The 20,651-nt window shown below is 41.1% G+C and overlaps 1 protein-coding gene across 1 annotated transcript; it reads left to right on the top strand.

The window, feature by feature from the left end:
• The first annotated feature begins 12,067 nt into the window (after positions 1–12,067).
• On the top strand, positions 12,068–19,678 carry LOC138609626 (ankyrin repeat and MYND domain-containing protein 2-like). Its single transcript, XM_069682239.1, has 10 exons — positions 12,068–12,140; positions 13,614–13,678; positions 16,232–16,370; positions 16,476–16,574; positions 16,716–16,876; positions 18,108–18,322; positions 18,447–18,582; positions 18,698–18,826; positions 18,927–19,050; positions 19,422–19,678. The coding sequence occupies exons 1-10, from the start codon at positions 12,074–12,076 to the stop codon at positions 19,574–19,576; spliced, it is 1,290 nt and encodes a 429-aa protein (XP_069538340.1). The 5' UTR covers positions 12,068–12,073; the 3' UTR covers positions 19,577–19,678.
• Positions 19,679–20,651: the final 973 nt, after the last annotated feature.

The following is a 20,651-nucleotide window of genomic DNA, read 5'->3' as shown; positions in this document are numbered from 1 at the left end:
AGCCAGTAGCATGTAGCCAGCCCCCCAGCAAGCACAAAGTGCAGACTGTTTCTGAAGGGGACCTGCAACTTTGCTAATAGCAAGCAGCAAGTCTGCCCCTTCAACATACAGCATTTTCTTTCAGTTGTGCCTGGAGGGGAATTAAATCTATGGTGGGTATTCAGGACAAGAAAAAAGGGGTGTTTAACCTTGAATAGCCTGATTCTGTTATGGCTTTTATTTAGGATTCGATTCAGATGATTTTACTGATGAACTGGCTGAATTCAGGGTTGCTTTAGAGGGCAGTAAGATACACGTTGATGAAATAGATGTCTGGAGAAGTATTGAACAGACAAATGTGAGGAAAAGTCATGGGCCAGACAGCATCAGTGGCCGATTGCTTAAAAACTGTTCCTTGTTCTTGAGTTGCATTTTTGCATTTATATTCCAGCTTTCTTTATCACAAAATAATGTTCCTGCATTATGGAAAGAATCCACTGTGGTTCCAGCAGTAAATATCCCAGATAGGGTGGCCCTGAAGTGCAAAACACACCAACAAATCACAAAACACGCCAGCAAATCACATCATACGCCAGCATTTCACAAAACACGCCAGCAGGGGCGCTGTTTAGCTCAGTTGCTAGAGCAGGTGCCCCATGTACAGAGGCTACAGTCCTCGTCGCACTGATCGCAGGTTCCACTCCCGGTCTGCCGAGCAATTGGTGCATGTCATCCCCCACTCTCTACTCCCAACATTTCCTGTCTATCTTCAGCTGTCCTATAAATAAAGCCAAAGGCCAAAAAATTATCTTAAGAAAAAAAAGAAACACGCCAGCAAATCACAAAACTCCCCAGCAAATCACGAAACTCGCCAGGAAATCACAAAACATGCCAGCAAATCCAAAAAACACGGCAGTAAATCATAAAATACACCAGCAAATCACAAGACACGCCAGCAAATCAAAAAACACACCAGAAAATCACAAAACACACCAGAAAATCACAAAAACACGCCAGAAAATCACAAAACACACCAGCAAATCAAAAAACACACCAGAAAATCACAAAACACACCAGAAAATCACAAGACTCGCCAGCAAATCACAAAACATGGCAGCAAATCACAAGACTCGCCGGTAAATCACAAAACACACCAGAAAATCACAAAAACACGCCAGAAAATCACAAAACACACCAGAAAATCACAAAAACACGCCAGAAAATCACAAAACACACCAGAAAATCACAAAACACACCAGCAAATCACAAGACTCGCCGGTAAATCACAAAACACACCAGAAAATCACAAAAACACGCCAGAAAATCACAAAACACACCAGAAAATCACAAAAACACGCCAGAAAATCACAAAAACACACCAGAAAATCACAAAAACACGCCAGAAAATCACAAAACACACCAGCAAATCAAAAAACACACCAGAAAATCACAAAAACACGCCAGCAAATCACAAAACATGGCAGCAAATCACAAAACACACCAGAAAATCACAAAACACACCAGAAAATCACAAAAACACGCCAGAAAATCACAAAACACACCAGCAAATCAAAAAACACACCAGAAAATCACAAAACACACCAGAAAATCACAAGACTCGCCAGCAAATCACAAAACATGGCAGCAAATCACAAGACTCGCCGGTAAATCACAAAAACACGCCAGAAAATCACAAAACACACCAGAAAATCACAAAACACACCAGAAAATCACAAAACACACCAGCAAATCACAAGACTCGCCGGTAAATCACAAAACACACCAGAAAATCACAAAAACACGCCAGAAAATCACAAAACACACCAGAAAATCACAAAAACACGCCAGAAAATCACAAAAACACACCAGAAAATCACAAAAACACGCCAGAAAATCACAAAACACACCAGCAAATCAAAAAACACACCAGAAAATCACAAAAACACGCCAGCAAATCACAAAACATGGCAGCAAATCACAAAACACACCAGAAAATCACAAAACACACCAGAAAATCACAAAAACACGCCAGAAAATCACAAAACACACCAGCAAATCAAAAAACACACCAGAAAATCACAAAACACACCAGAAAATCACAAGACTCGCCAGCAAATCACAAAACATGGCAGCAAATCACAAGACTCGCCGGTAAATCACAAAACACACCAGAAAATCACAAAAACACGCCAGAAAATCACAAAACACACCAGAAAGTCACAAAAACACGCCAGCAAATCACAAAACACACCAGAAAATCACAAAACACACCAGAAAATCACAAAAACACACCAGAAAATCACAAAACACACCAGCAAATCACAAGACTCGCCGGTAAATCACAAAACACGCCAGGAAATCACAAAACACGCCAGCAAATCACAAAAACACGCCAGAAAATCACAAAACACACCAGAAAATCACAAAAACACACCAGAAAATCAAAAAACACACCAGAAAATCACAAAACACACCAGAAAATCACAAGACTCGCCAGCAAATCACAAAACATGGCAGCAAATCACAAAAACACGCCAGAAAATCACAAGACTCGCCGGTAAACCACAAAACACACCAGAAAATCAAAAAACACGTCAGCAAATCACAAAAACACGCCAGCACTTCACAAAACTCGCCAAAAAATCACAAAACTCGCCAGCAAATCACAAAACACGCCAGCAAATCACAAAAACACGCCAGAAAATCACAAAACACACCAGCAAATCAAAAAACACACCAGAAAATCACAAAACACACCAGAAAATCACAAGACTCGCCAGCAAATCACAAAACATGGCAGCAAATCACAAGACTCGCCGGTAAATCACAAAACACACCAGAAAATCACAAAAACACGCCAGAAAATCACAAAACACACCAGAAAATCACAAAAACACGCCAGCAAATCACAAAACACACCAGAAAATCACAAAACACACCAGAAAATCACAAGACTCGCCAGCAAATCACAAAACATGGCAGCAAATCACAAGACTCGCCGGTAAATCACAAAACACACCAGAAAATCACAAAAACACGCCAGAAAATCACAAAACACACCAGAAAATCACAAAAACACACCAGAAAATCACAAAACACACCAGAAAATCACAAAAACACGCCAGAAAATCACAAAACACACCAGCAAATCAAAAAACACACCAGAAAATCACAAAACACACCAGAAAATCACAAAAACACGCCAGCAAATCACAAAACATGGCAGCAAATCACAAAACACACCAGAAAATCACAAAACACACCAGAAAATCACAAGACTCGCCAGCAAATCACAAAACACACCAGCAAATCACAAGACTCGCCGGTAAATCACAAAACACGCCAGGAAATCACAAAACACGCCAGCAAATCACAAAAACACGCCAGAAAATCACAAAACACGCCAGAAAATCACAAAAACACACCAGAAAATCAAAAAACACACCAGAAAATCACAAAACACACCAGAAAATCACAAGACTCGCCAGCAAATCACAAAACATGGCAGCAAATCACAAAAACACGCCAGAAAATCACAAGACTCGCCGGTAAACCACAAAACACACCAGAAAATCAAAAAACACGTCAGCAAATCACAAGATTCGCTGGTAAATCACAAAACACGCCAGCAAATCACAAAACACGCCAGCATTTCACAAAACTCGCCAGCAAATCAAAAAACACACCAGCAAATCACAAAACACACCAGCACTTCACAAAACACGCCAGCAAATCACAAAACACACCAGCACTTCACAAAACTCGCCAGCAAATCAAAAAACACACCAGAAAATCACAAAATTCACCAGCACTTCACAAAACACGCCAGCATTTCACAAAACTCGCCAAAAAATCACAAACTCGCCAAAAAATAACAAAACTCGCCAGCAAATCACGAAACTTGCCAAAAAATCACAAAACTCGCCAGCAAATCACAAAACTCGCCAGCAAATCAAAAAACACACCAGAAAATCACAAAACACGCCAGCAAATCACAAAACACGGCAGAAAATCACAAAACTTGCCAGCATATCACAAAACACGCAAGCAAATCAAGAAACTTGCCAAAAAATCACAAAACTCGCCAAAAAATAACAAAACTCGCCAGCAAATCAAAAAACTCACCAGCAAATCACAAAACACACCAGCAAATCACAAAACACGGCAGAAAATCACAAAACTTGCCAGCATATCACAAAACACGCAAGCAAATCAAGAAACTTGCCAAAAAATCACAAAACTCGCCAGCAAATCAAAAAACTCGCCAGCAAATCACAAAACACACCAGCAAATCACAAGACTCGCCAGCAAATCACAAAACATGGCAGCAAATCACAAAACACGCCAGCAAATCACAAAAACACACCAGAAAATCACAAAACACACCAGCAAATCATAAAACTCGCCAGCAAATCACAAAACACACCAGCACTTCACAAAACACACCAGCAAATCACAAAACACGCCAGCAAATCACAAAAACACGCCAGCAAATCACAAAACACACCAGCAAATCACAAAACACACCAGCAAATCACAAGACTCGCCAGCAAATCACAAAACATGGCAGCAAATCACAAAACACGCCAGCAAATCACAAAAACACGCCAGAAAATCACAAAACACACCAGCAAATCATAAAACACACCAGAAAATCACAAAACACACCAGCAAATCACAAGACTCGCCGGTAAACCACAAAACACGCCAGCAAATCACATAACACGCCAGCAAATCACAAGACTCGCCAGCAAATCACAAAAACACGCAAGAAAATCACAAAACATACCAGCAAATCATAAAACACACCAGCAAATCACAAAACACGCCAGCAAATCACAAAACACGCCAGCAAATCACAAGACTCGCCGGTAAATCACAAAACACGCCAGCACTTCACAAAACACACCAGCACTTCACAAAACACACCAGCAAATCACAAAACACGCCAGCAAATCACAAAAACACGCCAGCAAATCACAAAACACACCAGCAAATCACAAAACACACCAGCAAATCACAAAACACGGCAGAAAATCACAAAACTTGCCAGCATATCACAAAACACGCCAGCAAATCACAAAACACACCAGCAAATCACAAGACTCGCCGGTAAATCACAAAAACACGCAAGAAAATCACAAAACACGCCAGGAAATCACGAAACTTGCCAAAAAATCACAAAACTCGCCAGCAAATCACAAAACACACCAGCACTTCACAAAACACACCAGCAAATCACAAAACACACCAGCACTTCACAAAACACACCAGCAAATCACAAAACACGCCAGCATTTCACAAAACTCGCCAAAAAATCACAAACTCGCCAAAAAATAACAAAACTCGCCAGCAAATCACGAAACTTGCCAAAAAATCACAAAACTCGCCAGCAAATCACAAAACACACCAGCACTTCACAAAACACACCAGCAAATCACAAAACACGCCAGCAAATCACAAAAACACGCCAGCAAATCACAAAACACACCAGCACTTCACAAAACACACCAGCAAATCACAAAACTCGCCAGCAAATCACAAAACACACCAGCACTTCACAAAACACACCAGCAAATCACAAAACACGCCAGCAAATCACAAAAACACGCCAGCAAATCACAAAACACACCAGCACTTCACAAAACACACCAGCACTTCACAAAACACACCAGCAAATCACAAAACACACCAGCACTTCACAAAACACGCCAGCAAATCACAAAACACACCAGCACTTCACAAAACACGCCAGCAAATCACAAAACACACCAGCAAATCACAAAACACGCCAGCATTTCACAAAACTCGCCAAAAAATCACAAACTCGCCAAAAAATAACAAAACTCGCCAGCAAATCACGAAACTTGCCAAAAAATCACAAAACTCGCCAGCAAATCACAAAACACACCAGCACTTCACAAAACTCGCCAGCAAATCAAAAAACACACCGCAAAATCACAAAATTCACCAGCAAATCACAAAACACGCCAGCATTTCATAAAACTCGCCAAAAAATCACAAAACTCGCCAGCAAATCAAAAAACTCACCAGCAAATCACAAAACACGCCAGCAAATCAAAAAACACACCGCAAAATCACAAAATTCACCAGCAAATCACAAAACACGCCAGCATTTCATAAAACTCGCCAAAAAATCACAAAACTCGCCAGCAAATCAAAAAACTCGCCAGCAAATCAAAAAACACACCGCAAAATCACAAAACACACCAGCAAATCACAAAACACGCCAGCATTTCATAAAACTCGCCAAAAAATCACAAAACTCGCCAGCAAATCAAAAAACTCACCAGCAAATCACAAAACACGCCAGCAAATCACAAAACACGCCAGCAAATCAAAAAACTCACCAGCAAATCACAAAACACGCCAGCAAATCACAAAACTCGCCAGCAAATCAAAAAACTCACCAGCAAATCACAAAACACGCCAGCAAATCACAAAACACGCCAGCAAATCACAAAACACGCCAGCAAATCACAAAACACACCAGCAAATCACAAAACACGCCAGCAAATCACAAAACTCGCCAGCAAATCAAAAAACACACCGCAAAATCACAAAATTCACCAGCAAAACACACCAGCAAATCACAAAACACGCCAGCATTTCATAAAACTCGCCAAAAAATCACAAACTCGCCAAAAAATAACAAAACTCGCCAGCAAATCAAAAAACTCACCAGCAAATCACAAAACACACCAGCAAATCACAAAACACGCCAGCAAATCACAAAACACGGCAGAAAATCACAAAACTTGCCAGCATATCACAAAACACGCAAGCAAATCAAGAAACTTGCCAAAAAATCACAAAACTCGCCAGCAAATCAAAAAACTCACCAGCAAATCACAAAACACACCAGCAAATCACAAGACTCGCCAGCAAATCACAAAACATGGCAGAAAATCACAAAACTTGCCAGCATATCACAAAACACGCAAGCAAATCAAGAAACTTGCCAAAAAATAACAAAACTCGCCAGCAAATCAAAAAACTCACCAGCAAATCACAAAACACACCAGCAAATCACAAGACTCGCCAGCAAATCACAAAACATGGCAGCAAATCACAAAACACGCCAGCAAATCACAAAAACACGCCAGAAAATCACAAAACACACCAGCAAATCATAAAACACACCAGAAAATCACAAAACACACCAGCAAATCACAAGACTCGCCGGTAAACCACAAAACACGCCAGCAAATCACATAACACGCCAGCAAATCACAAGACTCGCCAGCAAATCACAAAAACACGCAAGAAAATCACAAAACACACCAGCAAATCATAAAACACACCAGCAAATCACAAAACACGCCAGCAAATCACAAAACACGCCAGCAAATCACAAGACTCGCCGGTAAATCACAAAACACGCCAGCAAATCACAAAACACACCAGCAAATCACAAGACTCGCCGGTAAATCACAAAACACACCAGCAAATCACAAAACACACCAGCAAATCACAAAACACGGCAGAAAATCACAAAACTTGCCAGCATATCACAAAATACGCCAGCAAATCACAAAACACACCAGCAAATCACAAGACTCGCCGGTAAATCACAAAAACACGCAAGAAAATCACAAAACACGCCAGGAAATCACAAAACACACCAGCAAATCACAAGACTCGCCAGCAAATCACAAAACACACCAGCAAATCACAAAACACGGCAGAAAATCACAAAACTTGCCAGCATATCACAAAACACGCAAGCAAATCAAGAAACTCCGGGCAAATTACAAAATCAATCAATCAATCAATCAAATCAAATTTTATTTGTATAGCGCCAAATCATAACCAGGGTTATCTCGAGACACTTTACAGAAAGAGCAGGTCTAGACCGACTCTTTGTTAAGTTATTTAAAGAGAGGCCCAACATGAATCACCATGAGTAGCACTTAGCAATTCGACACATTGGCAAGGAAAAACTTCCTTTTAACAGGCAGAAACCTCGAGCAGAACCAGACTCATGTTGAACAGCCATCTGCCTCGACTGGATGGGCCGAAAATGGGATAGAAGGAGATGCAGGATAGAGACAGGCAAAGAGAGCAACAACAACATATGTTCTTGTTACCACAACAACATATGTCTTTGTTACATGAACAACAACAGACACATACTTATGGTTACAATGCCAATAATAGTGGTAGACTAGGGTGAAGATTGGCTAAATAAATAAATAAATAAATAAATTAGCGAGAGAAGCAGAGTAATGATAAAGGCTGAGGTAATCGTAATTGTAACAGTTGAAGTCAACAGGTCTACTATTAGCATTAGCAGCAACAATAATGATACTATGGGGAAGGCTGATGTTAGTAGTTGTTGCAGTTGAGCAGGTCCACAGCAGCAGGTGGTCTGCAGCAACGATCCCCAGGAACCTTCAAGACAAGGGAGCATGAGAACTCCCGGGAAGATATGTGGTTAGTAATGTTAATGGGACCAGAAGATACAGAGTTAATGAGCTGCATTAATATGACAGAGGGAGAGAGAGAGTCAGAGAGAGAGGAAGAGAGAGAGAGAGAGAGAGAGAGAGAGAGAGAGAGAGAGAAGCTTGGTGTGTCAGATCCCCCCGGCAGTCTAAACCTATAGCAGCATAACTATGGGCTAGTCCAAGCCTGAGCCAGCCCTAACTATAAGCTTTGTCAAAGAGGAAAGTTTTAAGTCTACTCTTAAAAGAAGAGAGGGTGTCTGCCTCCCGGACCTTGACTGGTAGATTGTTCCAGAGGAGGGGGGCCTGGTAATTGAAGGCTCTACCTCCAACACTACTCTTAGAGACTTTAGGTACCACAAGCAGGCCTGCATCCTGGGAGCGCAATGTTCTAGAGGGGTAATATGGCACTATGAGCTCTTTAAGATATGATGGTGCCTGACCATTAAGAGCTTTGTAAGTAAGAAGAAGGATTTTAAATTCTATTCTAGATTTTACAGGAAGCCAGTACAGAGAGGCTAATACAGGAGAGATGTGATCTCTCTTCCTAGTTCTTATCAGCACACGTGCTGCAGCATTTTGTACCAGCTGCAGAGTTTTTAGTGACTTATTAGAGCAGCCTGATAGTAACGAGTTACAATAATCCAACCTGGAAGTAACAAATGCATGGATGAGTTTGTCTGCATCGTGTTGAGACAGGATGTGTCTGATGTTTGTTGTGAAGGTGAAAGAAGGCTGTCCTTGATATTTGTTTTATGTGGGAGATGAAGGACATATCCTGATCAAACAGAACTCCCAGATTCCTAACAGTAGTGCTGGATGCCAGGCTGATGCCATCTAGGGCAGCTATATCATTAGAGAAAGAATCTCTAAGGTGTTTTGGGCCGAGCACAATAACTTCAGTTTTGTCTGAATTAAGTAGCAGAAAGTTTCTAGTCATCCAGATCTTTATGTCCTTAAGGCATGCTTCTAGTTTAGATAGCTGATTGGTTTCGTCTGGCTTCATAGATAAGTATAATTGAGTATCATCTGCATAACAATGAAAATTAATGGAGTGTTTCCTCATGATATTACCCAGAGGAAGCATATATAAGGTAAAAAGAATCGGTCCGAGCACAGAACCTTGTGGAACTCCATGACTAACTTTGGTTTGCATAGAGGACACATCATGAGCATTAACAAACTGAGATCGATCTGATAGATAAGATTTAAACCAACTTAATGCAGATCCTGTAATGCCAATTAAATGTTCTAATCTCTGTAACAGGATGTGATGGTCTATCGTGTCGAAAGCGGCACTAAGATCTAACAGGACGAGTACAGAGAGAAGTGCTCTGTCTGAAGCAGGAAGTAGATCATTTGAAACTCTCAGTGCTGTCTCAGTGCTGTGGTGGACTCTAAATCCTGACTGAAAGTCCTCAAATAAACTGTTGTTATGAAGAAAGTCACATAATTGATTAGCGACTGCTTTCTCAAGGATCTTTGAGATAAAAGGAAGATTAGATATAGGTCTATAGTTAGCTAAGGTGCCTGAATCTAGGGTAGGCTTTTTAAGAAGTGGCTTAATTACAGCTAGTTTAAAAGACTGGGGTACATAGCCCGTCGATAAAGACATATTGATCATATCTAGTAAAGAAGTGCTAATTGAGGGAAAGACTTCCTGAAGCAGCTTGGTTGGAATCGGGTCTAAAAGACAGGTTGATGGTTTAGATGAAGATATCAGAGAATTTAGCTCAGGAAGGTCAATTGGAGAAAAACAGTGTAAACATCAGGTGTGTGAGCAGTTTCCAAAGATACATCTTTACAAGATGCACCAGTTAACGGCAGGAGGTTAAAAATTTTGTCTCTTATCTTTAGGATTTTGTCATTAAAGAAGCTCATGAAATCATCACTGCTGAGGCCTATAGGAATACTTGGCTCAGTGGAGCTGTGACTCTCTGTCAGCCTGGCTACAGTGCTGAAAAGGTACCTGGGATTGTTTTTATGTTCTTCTATGAGGGAGGAGTAGTAGACACCTCGAGCATGCCGTAGGGCCTTCCTGTATTTATTAAGACTATTTTGCCAGAGTAAACGAGACTCTTCTGTTTTGGTGGATCGCCACATTCTTTCAAATTTACGCGACATTTGCTTCAAGTTACGAGTTTCTGAGTCATACCATGGAGCTAGCCTCTGTCGTTTGATAATCTTCTTTTTTAAGGGGGCAATCGAGTTTAGAGTACTTCTCAGCAAACCTGCAGGACTATCAACAAACTGATCAAGCTGAGAGGGACTAACATTAGCATAAGAGCTTTCTGTAGTAAACAGATGTGGTAAAGAATTAAAAGCAGCTGGAATTGTTTCAAAACACGCCAGCATTTCACAAAACACACCAGCAAATCACAAAACACACCAGCATTTTGGCGGTTGACATGGTAGACAGCTGACTTGTTGTTGGACCGTTTGAGAACATGCCTGCCCCGCAAATATGGTAGGAAGTTGCGGAGTGCCACATGTATAGCACAGAGCTTGAGCACATTTATGTGTTCTGCAGCCTCCTGTGCACTACAGAGTCCCCTTACTGCTCTGCGCCACCATATCAAAAAACTCACCAGCAAATCACAAAACACGCCAGCAAATCAAAAAACTCACCAGAAAATCACAAAAATCTCCAGCAAATCACAAAACATGCCAGCAAATCACAAAGCACACCAGCAAATCACAGAACTCGCCAGCATTTCACAAAACACGCCAGCAAATCACAGAACTCGCCAGCATTTCACAAAACATCTTAATATTTAATATTTAATATTACATGTTTATAACATGTTTAATATTATAACAGGTTTATAACATGTTTAATATATAACTTGTTTAATATTACAACATGTTTAATATTATAACAGGTTTATAACATGTTTAATATATAACTTGTTTAATATTACAACATGTTTAATATATAACATGTTTAATATTACATCTTTATAACATGTTTAATATTACAACATGTTTATAACATGTTTAATATTACAACATTTGTATTATTATAACATGTTTAACATTGTAACATGTTTATAACATGTTTAATATTACAACATCTTTATAACATGTTTATAACATGTTTAATATTACAACATGTTTATAACATGTTTAATATTACAACATCTTTATAACATGTTTATAACATGTTTAATATATTATATGTTTAATATTACATGTTTATAACATGTTTAATAGTATAACATGTTTAATATTACAACATCTTTATAACATGTTTAATATATTACATGTTTATAACATGTTTAATTACAACATGTTTATAACATGTTTAATATTACAACATTTTTATTATTATAACATGTTTGATATTATAACATGTTTAATATACGTTGAGAATTAATTTGAGATATTCAGAAGGTTTATGTTCATTTTTAATTTCATCACTGTCACTCAACACACAGGAGACCCCTCTGTGTGGTGTAATGGTACGTTCCTGGACGGCTCACTGTCAGTAGGACTGGATGTGTCATCAGTGCTGCATCAGTCCACCTGCAGAGCTTCAGCCAGACCCATCAGACCTCATCAGACCTCATCAGGCCTGTTCTATAGACCAGGATAGAACACATTAGAACTGTTTGGACCTTTTTTGGAGGATGGCAGCGGCACAGAGAGGAGACCTGTCGGACTCGGAGAGGAGGATCCTGCAGGTCATCGCTGAAGGTGAGTAGAATTACTGTTGGAACATGATGCTGTTAGTTTCAATAACCTCATTAAAAACATCAGATTTTATTATAGAATCCTGTGACCAACATGGAGTAAAACTCAAATATAGAATCCAAACTCTGCTCAGACAGTTTTCTTCAAATACACTTATATATAAACAAAATAAAACATGTCATCATCATGTCTTGATCACTTCAGATCATTATGTCTCTAAAACACTTCAAATTGAACTTTATTTAAATTCTTGTGATATATTGTTTTAATGACTGTGTGTATATCACAGCTTTAACGAGATACTAAAGAAGGGGGCGGCTGTGGCTTAGTGGAAGAGTCGGTCGTCTTTCAATCGTAAGGTCGGAGGTTCGATCCCCAGCTCCCTCAGGCTACATGTCGAAGTGTCCTTGGGCAAGACACTGAACCCCAAATTGCTCCCGGTGGCATAACCAACGGGTATGAATGTGATATCTGATTGACAGTTGGGCACTTTACGTAGCAGCCTCTGCCATCAGTGTGTGAATGGGTGAATGTGATATGTAGTGTAAAAGCAGCTTTGAGTGGTCGCAAAGACTAGAAAAGCGTTATATAAGTACAGTCCATTTACCATTTACCATTTAAAGAGCAGCTGCAGCAGGTTGGAGGTTGAATCATGATTAAAGATCTGTATTAATACAATCAATCAATCAATCAATCAATCAAATCTTATTTGTATAGCGCCAAATCATAACCAGGGTTATCTCGAGACACTTTACAGAAAGAGCAGGTCTCGACCGACTCTTTGTTCTGTTATTTAAAGAGAGGCCCAACATGAATCCACCATGAGTAGCACTTAGCAATTCGGCACATTGGCAGAAAAACTTCCTTTAACAGGCAGAAACCTCGAGCAGAACCAGACTCATGTTGAACAGCCATCTGCCTCAACTGGATGGGCCGAACATGGGAGAGAAGGAGATGCAGGATAGAGACAGGCAAAGAGAGCAACAACAACATATGTTCTTGTTACATGAACAACAACAGATACATACTTATGGTTACAATGCCAATACATTAAACTGTTAACTGGACATCACTGTATAAACTGGCTCTGATTACAGGAAACAAAGAAACTGTTTTGGGATTTAAATTCATTTTGTGATTTTAATTGAATCTACTCTTAAGTCAAAACACTTGTGTATAAACAGCATGAAACCATAACAGTTATTTCAGTCCCTTCACAGCAGCTCAGATAAACATGTAAAATTAGTGTTCATGCCAAGTATAATTAAATATTTATGAAAGCAAACAGTATCTGAACTTGAAGTTTCAGGAACTGTCTTCAGAAATAAAATAAAGAAAAATATCAAGTGTATGAACTGTATTGTTGTTTGTTTTCAGTTTCATCTTCACACCAGGCTTTAAATAAATCAGGTGTTTATTAAATCTGCCTCCTCTGTTCTGATGTCAAACATTTTAAATTTCCTGTTTGTTCTTCAGGAGACGTTCAGGAGGCGGCCGAGCTGCTCACTAACAATGATGTACGAATCAACTGTCTGGACGAGGTACAGAAATATAATTATAACATTATCGTGTTTAATGAACAGGGCTTTATGTTGCATTACATTTTATGTTTATTCTCCTGTAATGAAAACATAAACAACAAACAAACTGTAAATAAGAGAAACCTAAGGCCCAGCCTGCTAATCAAGTGACCCTGTGAGGGCCCCCGAACCCCAGCATGAGACTCTGCTACATCTTAATTTAAATGTAATTTTCTGGCAGGATGAAGCTTAACCCCCCCCACCCCACCCCACACACACACACACACACACACACATAATGCATCGGTGCTGTCAGAGTGACATATGTTCTCTTTGTGATGGAAACATATGGAGATGACTTTGAGAGCCGATGATAATGGAGGGACACACTTCATGTCACTGTCAGCTGACAGCCTGAGCGCACCAGAGAGAAGATTGTTAGACAAGAGATGCCTGAACACACCACAGAAACATGTCAGACTAGAGCAGTGATTCTCAAACTGTTGGGCGTGTTTGGAAAATGTAGCAGGCGGAACTATGTTTTGACGTCGGACAACCCGGACTCATTTTCGGGTGGCACAGTACACAAACACGTTGTCCTCGCATATGTCAATGATTTCTGTGAGAAGCACGTCACATGTCGACTTCCACACTCTAATTGTTCTCTTTTCTTCACTGTATTAAGTTTTCATTCACAATCTACTTTAATCTGATCACTTTGCTTTGCTTCAGTCCCCCAACACACCTGCACCTGTCTCTGCACAGCTGCTGGCCCCGCCCCCTCTGTCTGTCTGTCTGTCTGTCTGCTTTGTTGACTGCCTTCATCAGCAGTCTGTTTCATTAAGTCACAAAAGTTAAATATTTTCTCTCGCAATTCGAAACAGCCGCGTGTGCACGAGGGACGTTATTAATGACGTAGCGATCATAACGATGGATCAATTGTTACTAAATGACAATCTGCTTTCTATAAGCTTTATAAACAGCGACAATCAATGCATTTACAGTAGGGACGTACGGAGATACACAGTATGATTGTTTAGATTAGATTGTGTAACAGAACTGCATATGATCGTGTGCGGACAAAGCGTCCGATGTCGGACCCTCTTTTACCGTTAAAACACTGTGAGGAGTAAACTGGTCCCGCTGTTGGTTATTTGGTTGCCACGACTTCACGTGTGACGTATTGACGTCCTGCGACTCCTGTCACTGTTTCAGGGCCGCTGCTGCAAAATGTATGCAGCGGAAACACTGGTGTTCTTAGCACAGATCGAACTTTATTGTTATTGTTCTGAAAAAGTTATTGCACATTTTACTATATTTCTATTTGAAAAAGTCTGATGGAGCGATTGAAATAGTTGGGTTTTTTTTGCACAGCAAATGACTCAGAGAAAAGTGAAAAGGATGCTCACGATCTTGACTTTCTTTCAATAAAAGTTGAACTTAACCCATTTGTGACAATTTTGTTGTCAAAACACGGAGCCAAATGATCAATAAATTATTATAAATAATGTTGAGCAGCTTTCAGCTTTCTTTATTTCGTTGTATTGATGTGTGAATGTCTTCTTCAACTATTTACTTTAAAAGATTAGAGAAGCTGTTTACAGCAGTTATAGTTGTTCCCATGGTTACAGTAATGCCACTGCAGCAAATACCGTGGGACATTTAAGCAGCTAAACTAAACTTAAACTGTTAGAAATTGACAGGACAGAAGAAACTATAGAGAGAAGGTTTAGGGTTAGGCTTAGACAGCTCTGATGGAGCTCTGACCGCTGTTACACTCCAAACTATTTCACAATAAGCTCGACTGACTGTGGGACCTTTTGGAAGTGTACAAAACACATGTCATTTAATTATAATTAGATACTGACTGTTCTTGTCTGCGTGTAGATTTAAATAATCAATGAAGTTACAGCGCTGCGTGTCGTGCATAAATGCGCACCGCGCCGGGGAGATGCACTCCTCATTTCTGCTGCGGCGCGATCACTGCAGGTGTCTAATTAACTCTAAAATACCTGCAACCCACCAGACCTCGTTAGCCCCAATCTACAGCGACACGACAATCCGCGCATCACCACGATACACAATGCTGCATAAACACACATATTTACAGTGACAGTAATGTAGCTGTACATTGAACCTTGGTTTTATTAACATCACACATCATCCAAGTATGCAGAGATTCTTTTGGTGTACTTGCACTCACAAAATATCCAGGCAGCTCAATGTTAGTGAAGAGACGCCTGAACGCACCACAGAGACATTTTACACAAGAGACACCTGAACGCATCACAGAGAGACATTTTACACAAGGGACGCTCTCTTGTGTGCCTTGTTTCTGTGATGCGTTCAGGTGTCTGGTATTAAAAATAGATCTGAGTGAATGATTTGAGTAATTTTTATTTCACAGCAGTGTAAAAACTTTAAAGTAGTTTATTCTTGAAATGTACTAAATTTAGGCAACAATATTGGTTGAGACCAAACACAGAGCAACATATTCTCATGTTCTTCATCATATAAACATGCTGTGTGTGTGTGTGTGTGTGTGTGTGTGTGTGTGCGTGTGTGTGCGCGCAGAATGGGATGACTCCTCTGATGCACGCAGCGTATAAAGGGAAAGCCGACATGTGTCGTCTACTGCTGCAACACGGAGCTGATGTGAACTGTAATCAGCATGAGTACGGATACACAGCGCTCATGTTCGCCGGTCTGTCAGGTGTGATTAAGACTTTATTTGTTTATCTGAACCTGGTTTAACATGAACACTCATCTTATTCTAAATAAATCATTTTTCTATTTCTGAACATGAAACCTGATGCAGGGAAGACGGACATCACCTCCATGATGCTGGACGCTGGAGCAGAGACAGACCTGGTCAACTCTGTGGGACGCACGGCTGCTCAGATGGCCGCTTTTGTAGGTCAGAAACATATTGATGAATATTTATATATCACCCAGACCCTGTTCTTTATCTGAAGGCAGAGACTTTACCTGATCCTCCTCACCCCTGACCCTCCATGCACCTCACCCTGAACCTAAACCTGAATCTGTCCCTCTCCAGGTCAGCATGACTGTGTCACAGTGATCAATAACTTCTTCTCTCTGGCAAGACTCGAATACTACACCCGCCCTCAGGGGCTGGAGAGGGAACCCAAACTGCCTCCCCGACTGGCTGGACCCCTGCACAAGATCATCATGACTACCAACCTCAACCCTGTCAAGGTGAGGCCTCACTCCTGAATGTTAATACCTGATCAGAACTTCTGGAATACTTTAGTGTTTCTTAGTTACTATGAACCTGCAGCTATGAGGAGTCACAGGTGGAGGCACACTGAGAAGCATTTCATATAAAGAAGAAAAAAGAAACAAAGACTCAAGTTCAACTTAACAGAAGTAAGTCTGAACTGAACTAAACTGAAACAGGGGACACATTCTCTTATATAAAGGCTGATCAGACCAACTTAGGAACATCAGCATGTTAGCATGCTAACATTAGCATTTAGCTCAGACTACAGTTTGTACAGCCTTACAGTGCTGCTAACTCGGCTGCAGACTGTTGTTTCAGGGTTGTTAGTTTCATCATCACTTGTATTTAGATGACTGGCTGTCTTTGTGCTTTCACCGGTGGGGCCTCTCATGGTTCAGCTGGTCAGAACTACCCAGATGGCTAACCTTCTGCAGGGATAGGCAAGCCAAGCGGCAGGCAGCATCGAGGTCCTGCTATTACAGGCATAATAGCCTGATACTCATGAGCACATGGCTGAGTGCAGCTGTGATGGAGATCTCCCCAGGAAAGGAGAGGGTCAGCAGTTCAGAGTACCTGCTCTTCTTGGAATCTCCGGCAGAGTCCTAGAAAGGGTTCCACCCGGGGATTCTATCGTTCTGCTTGAGCACTTTAATGCCCATGTGGGCAATGAAACACCTGGAGGAGATGATTGGGAGGAACAGTCTGCCCGGCCTGAACCAAGGTGATTGACAGATGGGTTAGTGCAGCCTCAGCAGCAATGCTTTCACGCTCACCTGTGGTGAGGAGGAGGGAGGGAGTAGAGCTGCTACTCCTCCAAATCGATAGGAGCCAGTTGAGGTGGCTAGGGCATTTGATTAGGATGCCCCCTGGGCGCCTCCCTTTGGAGGTTTTCCAGGCACATCCAACTGGGAGGAGACCCCAGGGTAAACCCAGAGCTTGCTGGAAAGATTATGAATACATCTGGCCTGGGAACACCTCAGAATTCTTCAGGAGAAGCTGAAAAGCCATGCTGGGGGGAGGGATGTCTGAGTTAATTGGCTTAGCCTGCTGCTCCTGTGATCTGTGCACAAATAAGCAGAATAAAAAGGATGGATGTTTGCATGGAGATAGAACTACATATTCTTTTTAGCCCTCAGATCAGTTCAATGTGTCTAACCTCCTCTCAGTTGGATAGTTCAGTGTGTAACCATCCCTCCACTCTGTCAGATAGTCCTGCTGGTGAAGGAGAACCCGGTTCTGGTGGATTTGGCAGCTCTGGAGAAGTGTCACCAGGTGATGGACCTGCTGTGTGAGCAGTGTGTGAAGCAGCAGGACATGAACGAGGTGCTGGCCATGAAGATGCACTACATCAGCTGTGTGCTGCAGAAGTGTGTTTCCTTCCTGCACAAACGAGATGACAAGCTGGATGCTCTCGTCAAGACGTGAGTCTGTGCGAGGATTAAGAAACTGTTTTATTGGATGTTTAGATCAGCATCAACATGAAATAATAAACTGGAATATATTTAATAAATAATAAACCCCATCTTTTGTTCGTCTTGGTTTCAGCCTGCTGCGGGGGAGGGACAGCGATGGTTTCCCTCAGTACCAAGAGAAGTTCATCAGAGACTGTATCCGGAAGTTTCCGTACTGCGAGGCCACTCTGCTGCAGCAGCTGGTGAGGAGCATTGCACCAGTAGAGATTGTAAGTGAAGAAGACGAGTAGTGTGATAAAGAGCAGTAAAAGCAGTAGCTGATGGTACAGAGGTTACTGACTGAGCATCGCCTGTTTAATCCCTGTTGTTGTTTCTGGTTACCAGGGCAACGCCCCCACAGCATTCTCCGTGCTGAGTCAGGCTCTGACGGGTCAGATGGCGTTCGTAGATGCTGATTATTGTGCGACATGTGGGGAGAAAGGCGCTGACAAGAGGTGCTCCCTCTGCAAGGCTGTAAGTCAGAGTTAACCTCAGAGTATATGTACTGTTAAAGTATATATCAGAGTATATGTATTTACATATAGTCTCAGGTGAAGCTCTGCTCTTTCTTCAGGTGTTGTACTGCAGTCTGGCGTGTCAGAAGCTTCACTGGTTCACTCATAAGAAGATGTGTGGCTCTCTGCAGGAGCAGGACACTGACCTGGTGGACGACACGCCAAGACTCAAAGAGCTGAAAGGTGATGGTCACTGCAGGGATGTTCACCTGTTAGTTTGTTAATGCTAACTAAAACCTCCAACCTAACTGCTCATCATGAGTCTGCAAACTACTCAACAACAGTGTTCAGATTACACAGCTGAGAATCATGTCAGGAAGCTCTGGTCTGAACTTAAGAGAAGGACAGGCCAACTGTTACCACCTGCTTCCATTCTTCATGCTAAGCTAGGCTAATCACTCATTAGACTGAATGCAGTCCAGCAACAGGAAAGTGAAGAGGTTTAGTTTGCCCTCTTCTGTTAAACAAACCTGGTGATGGAGACGGCTATCTTCCTGTTTTTAGGCTTTATGCTAAGCTGGGCCCCTTTGTTAAACTGTGTTTCTCTGTGTCAGACGATGAGAGCGACCTGGTGATGGAGACGGCCAACTTCCTGCAGGAATTGTGTCTGCGGGCGGAGGAGAAGGTGGCTGCAGCTGGAGGTTGTCCTGCAGAGCTGCTGTCCTGTCCCTCCACCTCTGCACCCGGACCGTCCTGCACCAGAGACTAAGGGGGGCTGAGGGTCCAGAACAATGCGTCGTCTCTCTGTGTGAATCTTCACACGTCGGAGAGACTGAGCTGGGTTCATTCTCATCATCGTCTACAGAGTCACATCAGGTATTTTTAAACAATCAGAGATTCTGCTGCAGGAAACTTCACTAATTGTCAGCTGAAAACATCCAGAAATTAAAATCAGAAATCCATCAAACATTTATTCAAACACTCGGTTTGCTCAAAGACACATAAAGTCAAATGTTTGTACTGCAGCCTTTTCTCAATGAAACAAATTCTACTGAGTCTGAACTGGACTGGATCACAGAAAGCCCTCTAACATGTAGGAGCTGATGTGGACATGTGGGTCCCTAGTTGAAACACCTGATGGATCATTTTGTGTGAATATAAAGAGACAGTAAAGGATGATGAGCTGGAGACTGTTCTTACATCTATGGGAAAATGTATAGATATGTTTAGATAGATATGTGTAATGTATATTTTTATGAATAGATTTATATATAGATATATTGTATATGTATGGAAACATGTAAATGTGTCTCTGAATTGTTAGCAGATGAGATGAATTTGGACTTTTTTTCATCATGGTTAGAAAACGGGCTGCATAAAGTTCAAAGGTCACAGAAAACACTTCACTGAATGATTTTATGTATGAAAAGGACTCGATGAACTACACTGCTAAAACACAGCTGCGTCATGGATGCAGTGTTCATAATGTGAACTGTTTAACTGATAATGTGTGTTTCATCTGTTTAGATACATGTCTGTTTATAATTAAGTAAAATTTTCAGTTTAATAAAATGATGACTTGTAGTAAATATATGTTGTCGTACATATCTTTAATAAAGTGTGTAGTTAATAAAGGTCTATTTTTATCAGAGGCACCGGATAGATTCATTATTATTGTTCATTATTATGCAAAATACAGACACCAAGTGTAAAACCCCTGTTCAACTTTATTCATTAATAAATTAAACTGTTATTAAGCTAGCTGCTTGCTAACTGTCTGTTAGCTAAGATAACCACAATGAACCAGAATAATAACATTCATCAGGTGGATACAAACATGACTT

The sequence above is a fragment of the Semicossyphus pulcher genome, unplaced genomic scaffold (genome assembly GCF_022749685.1).
Source record: "Semicossyphus pulcher isolate SPU_LCO1_2020_fin unplaced genomic scaffold, fSemPul1.0.p SCAF_55, whole genome shotgun sequence".
In the NCBI taxonomy this organism is placed as follows: domain Eukaryota; kingdom Metazoa; phylum Chordata; class Actinopteri; order Labriformes; family Labridae; genus Semicossyphus; species Semicossyphus pulcher.
Note: the sequence above shows the minus strand (reverse complement) of the source record. Positions and strands in the feature narration are given on the sequence as shown.

Excerpts from the sequence above, each read along its gene's own strand:
- LOC138609626 (XM_069682239.1), top strand. The coding sequence starts at position 12,074 with ATGGCAGCGGCACAGAGAGGAGACCTGTCGGACTCGGAGAGGAGGATC. Across the intron at positions 16,877-18,107 it reads CCAACCTCAACCCTGTCAAG|ATAGTCCTGCTGGTGAAGGA; the intron begins GTGAGGCCTCAC and ends CCACTCTGTCAG. Across the intron at positions 18,323-18,446 it reads CTGGATGCTCTCGTCAAGAC|CCTGCTGCGGGGGAGGGACA; the intron begins GTGAGTCTGTGC and ends TCTTGGTTTCAG.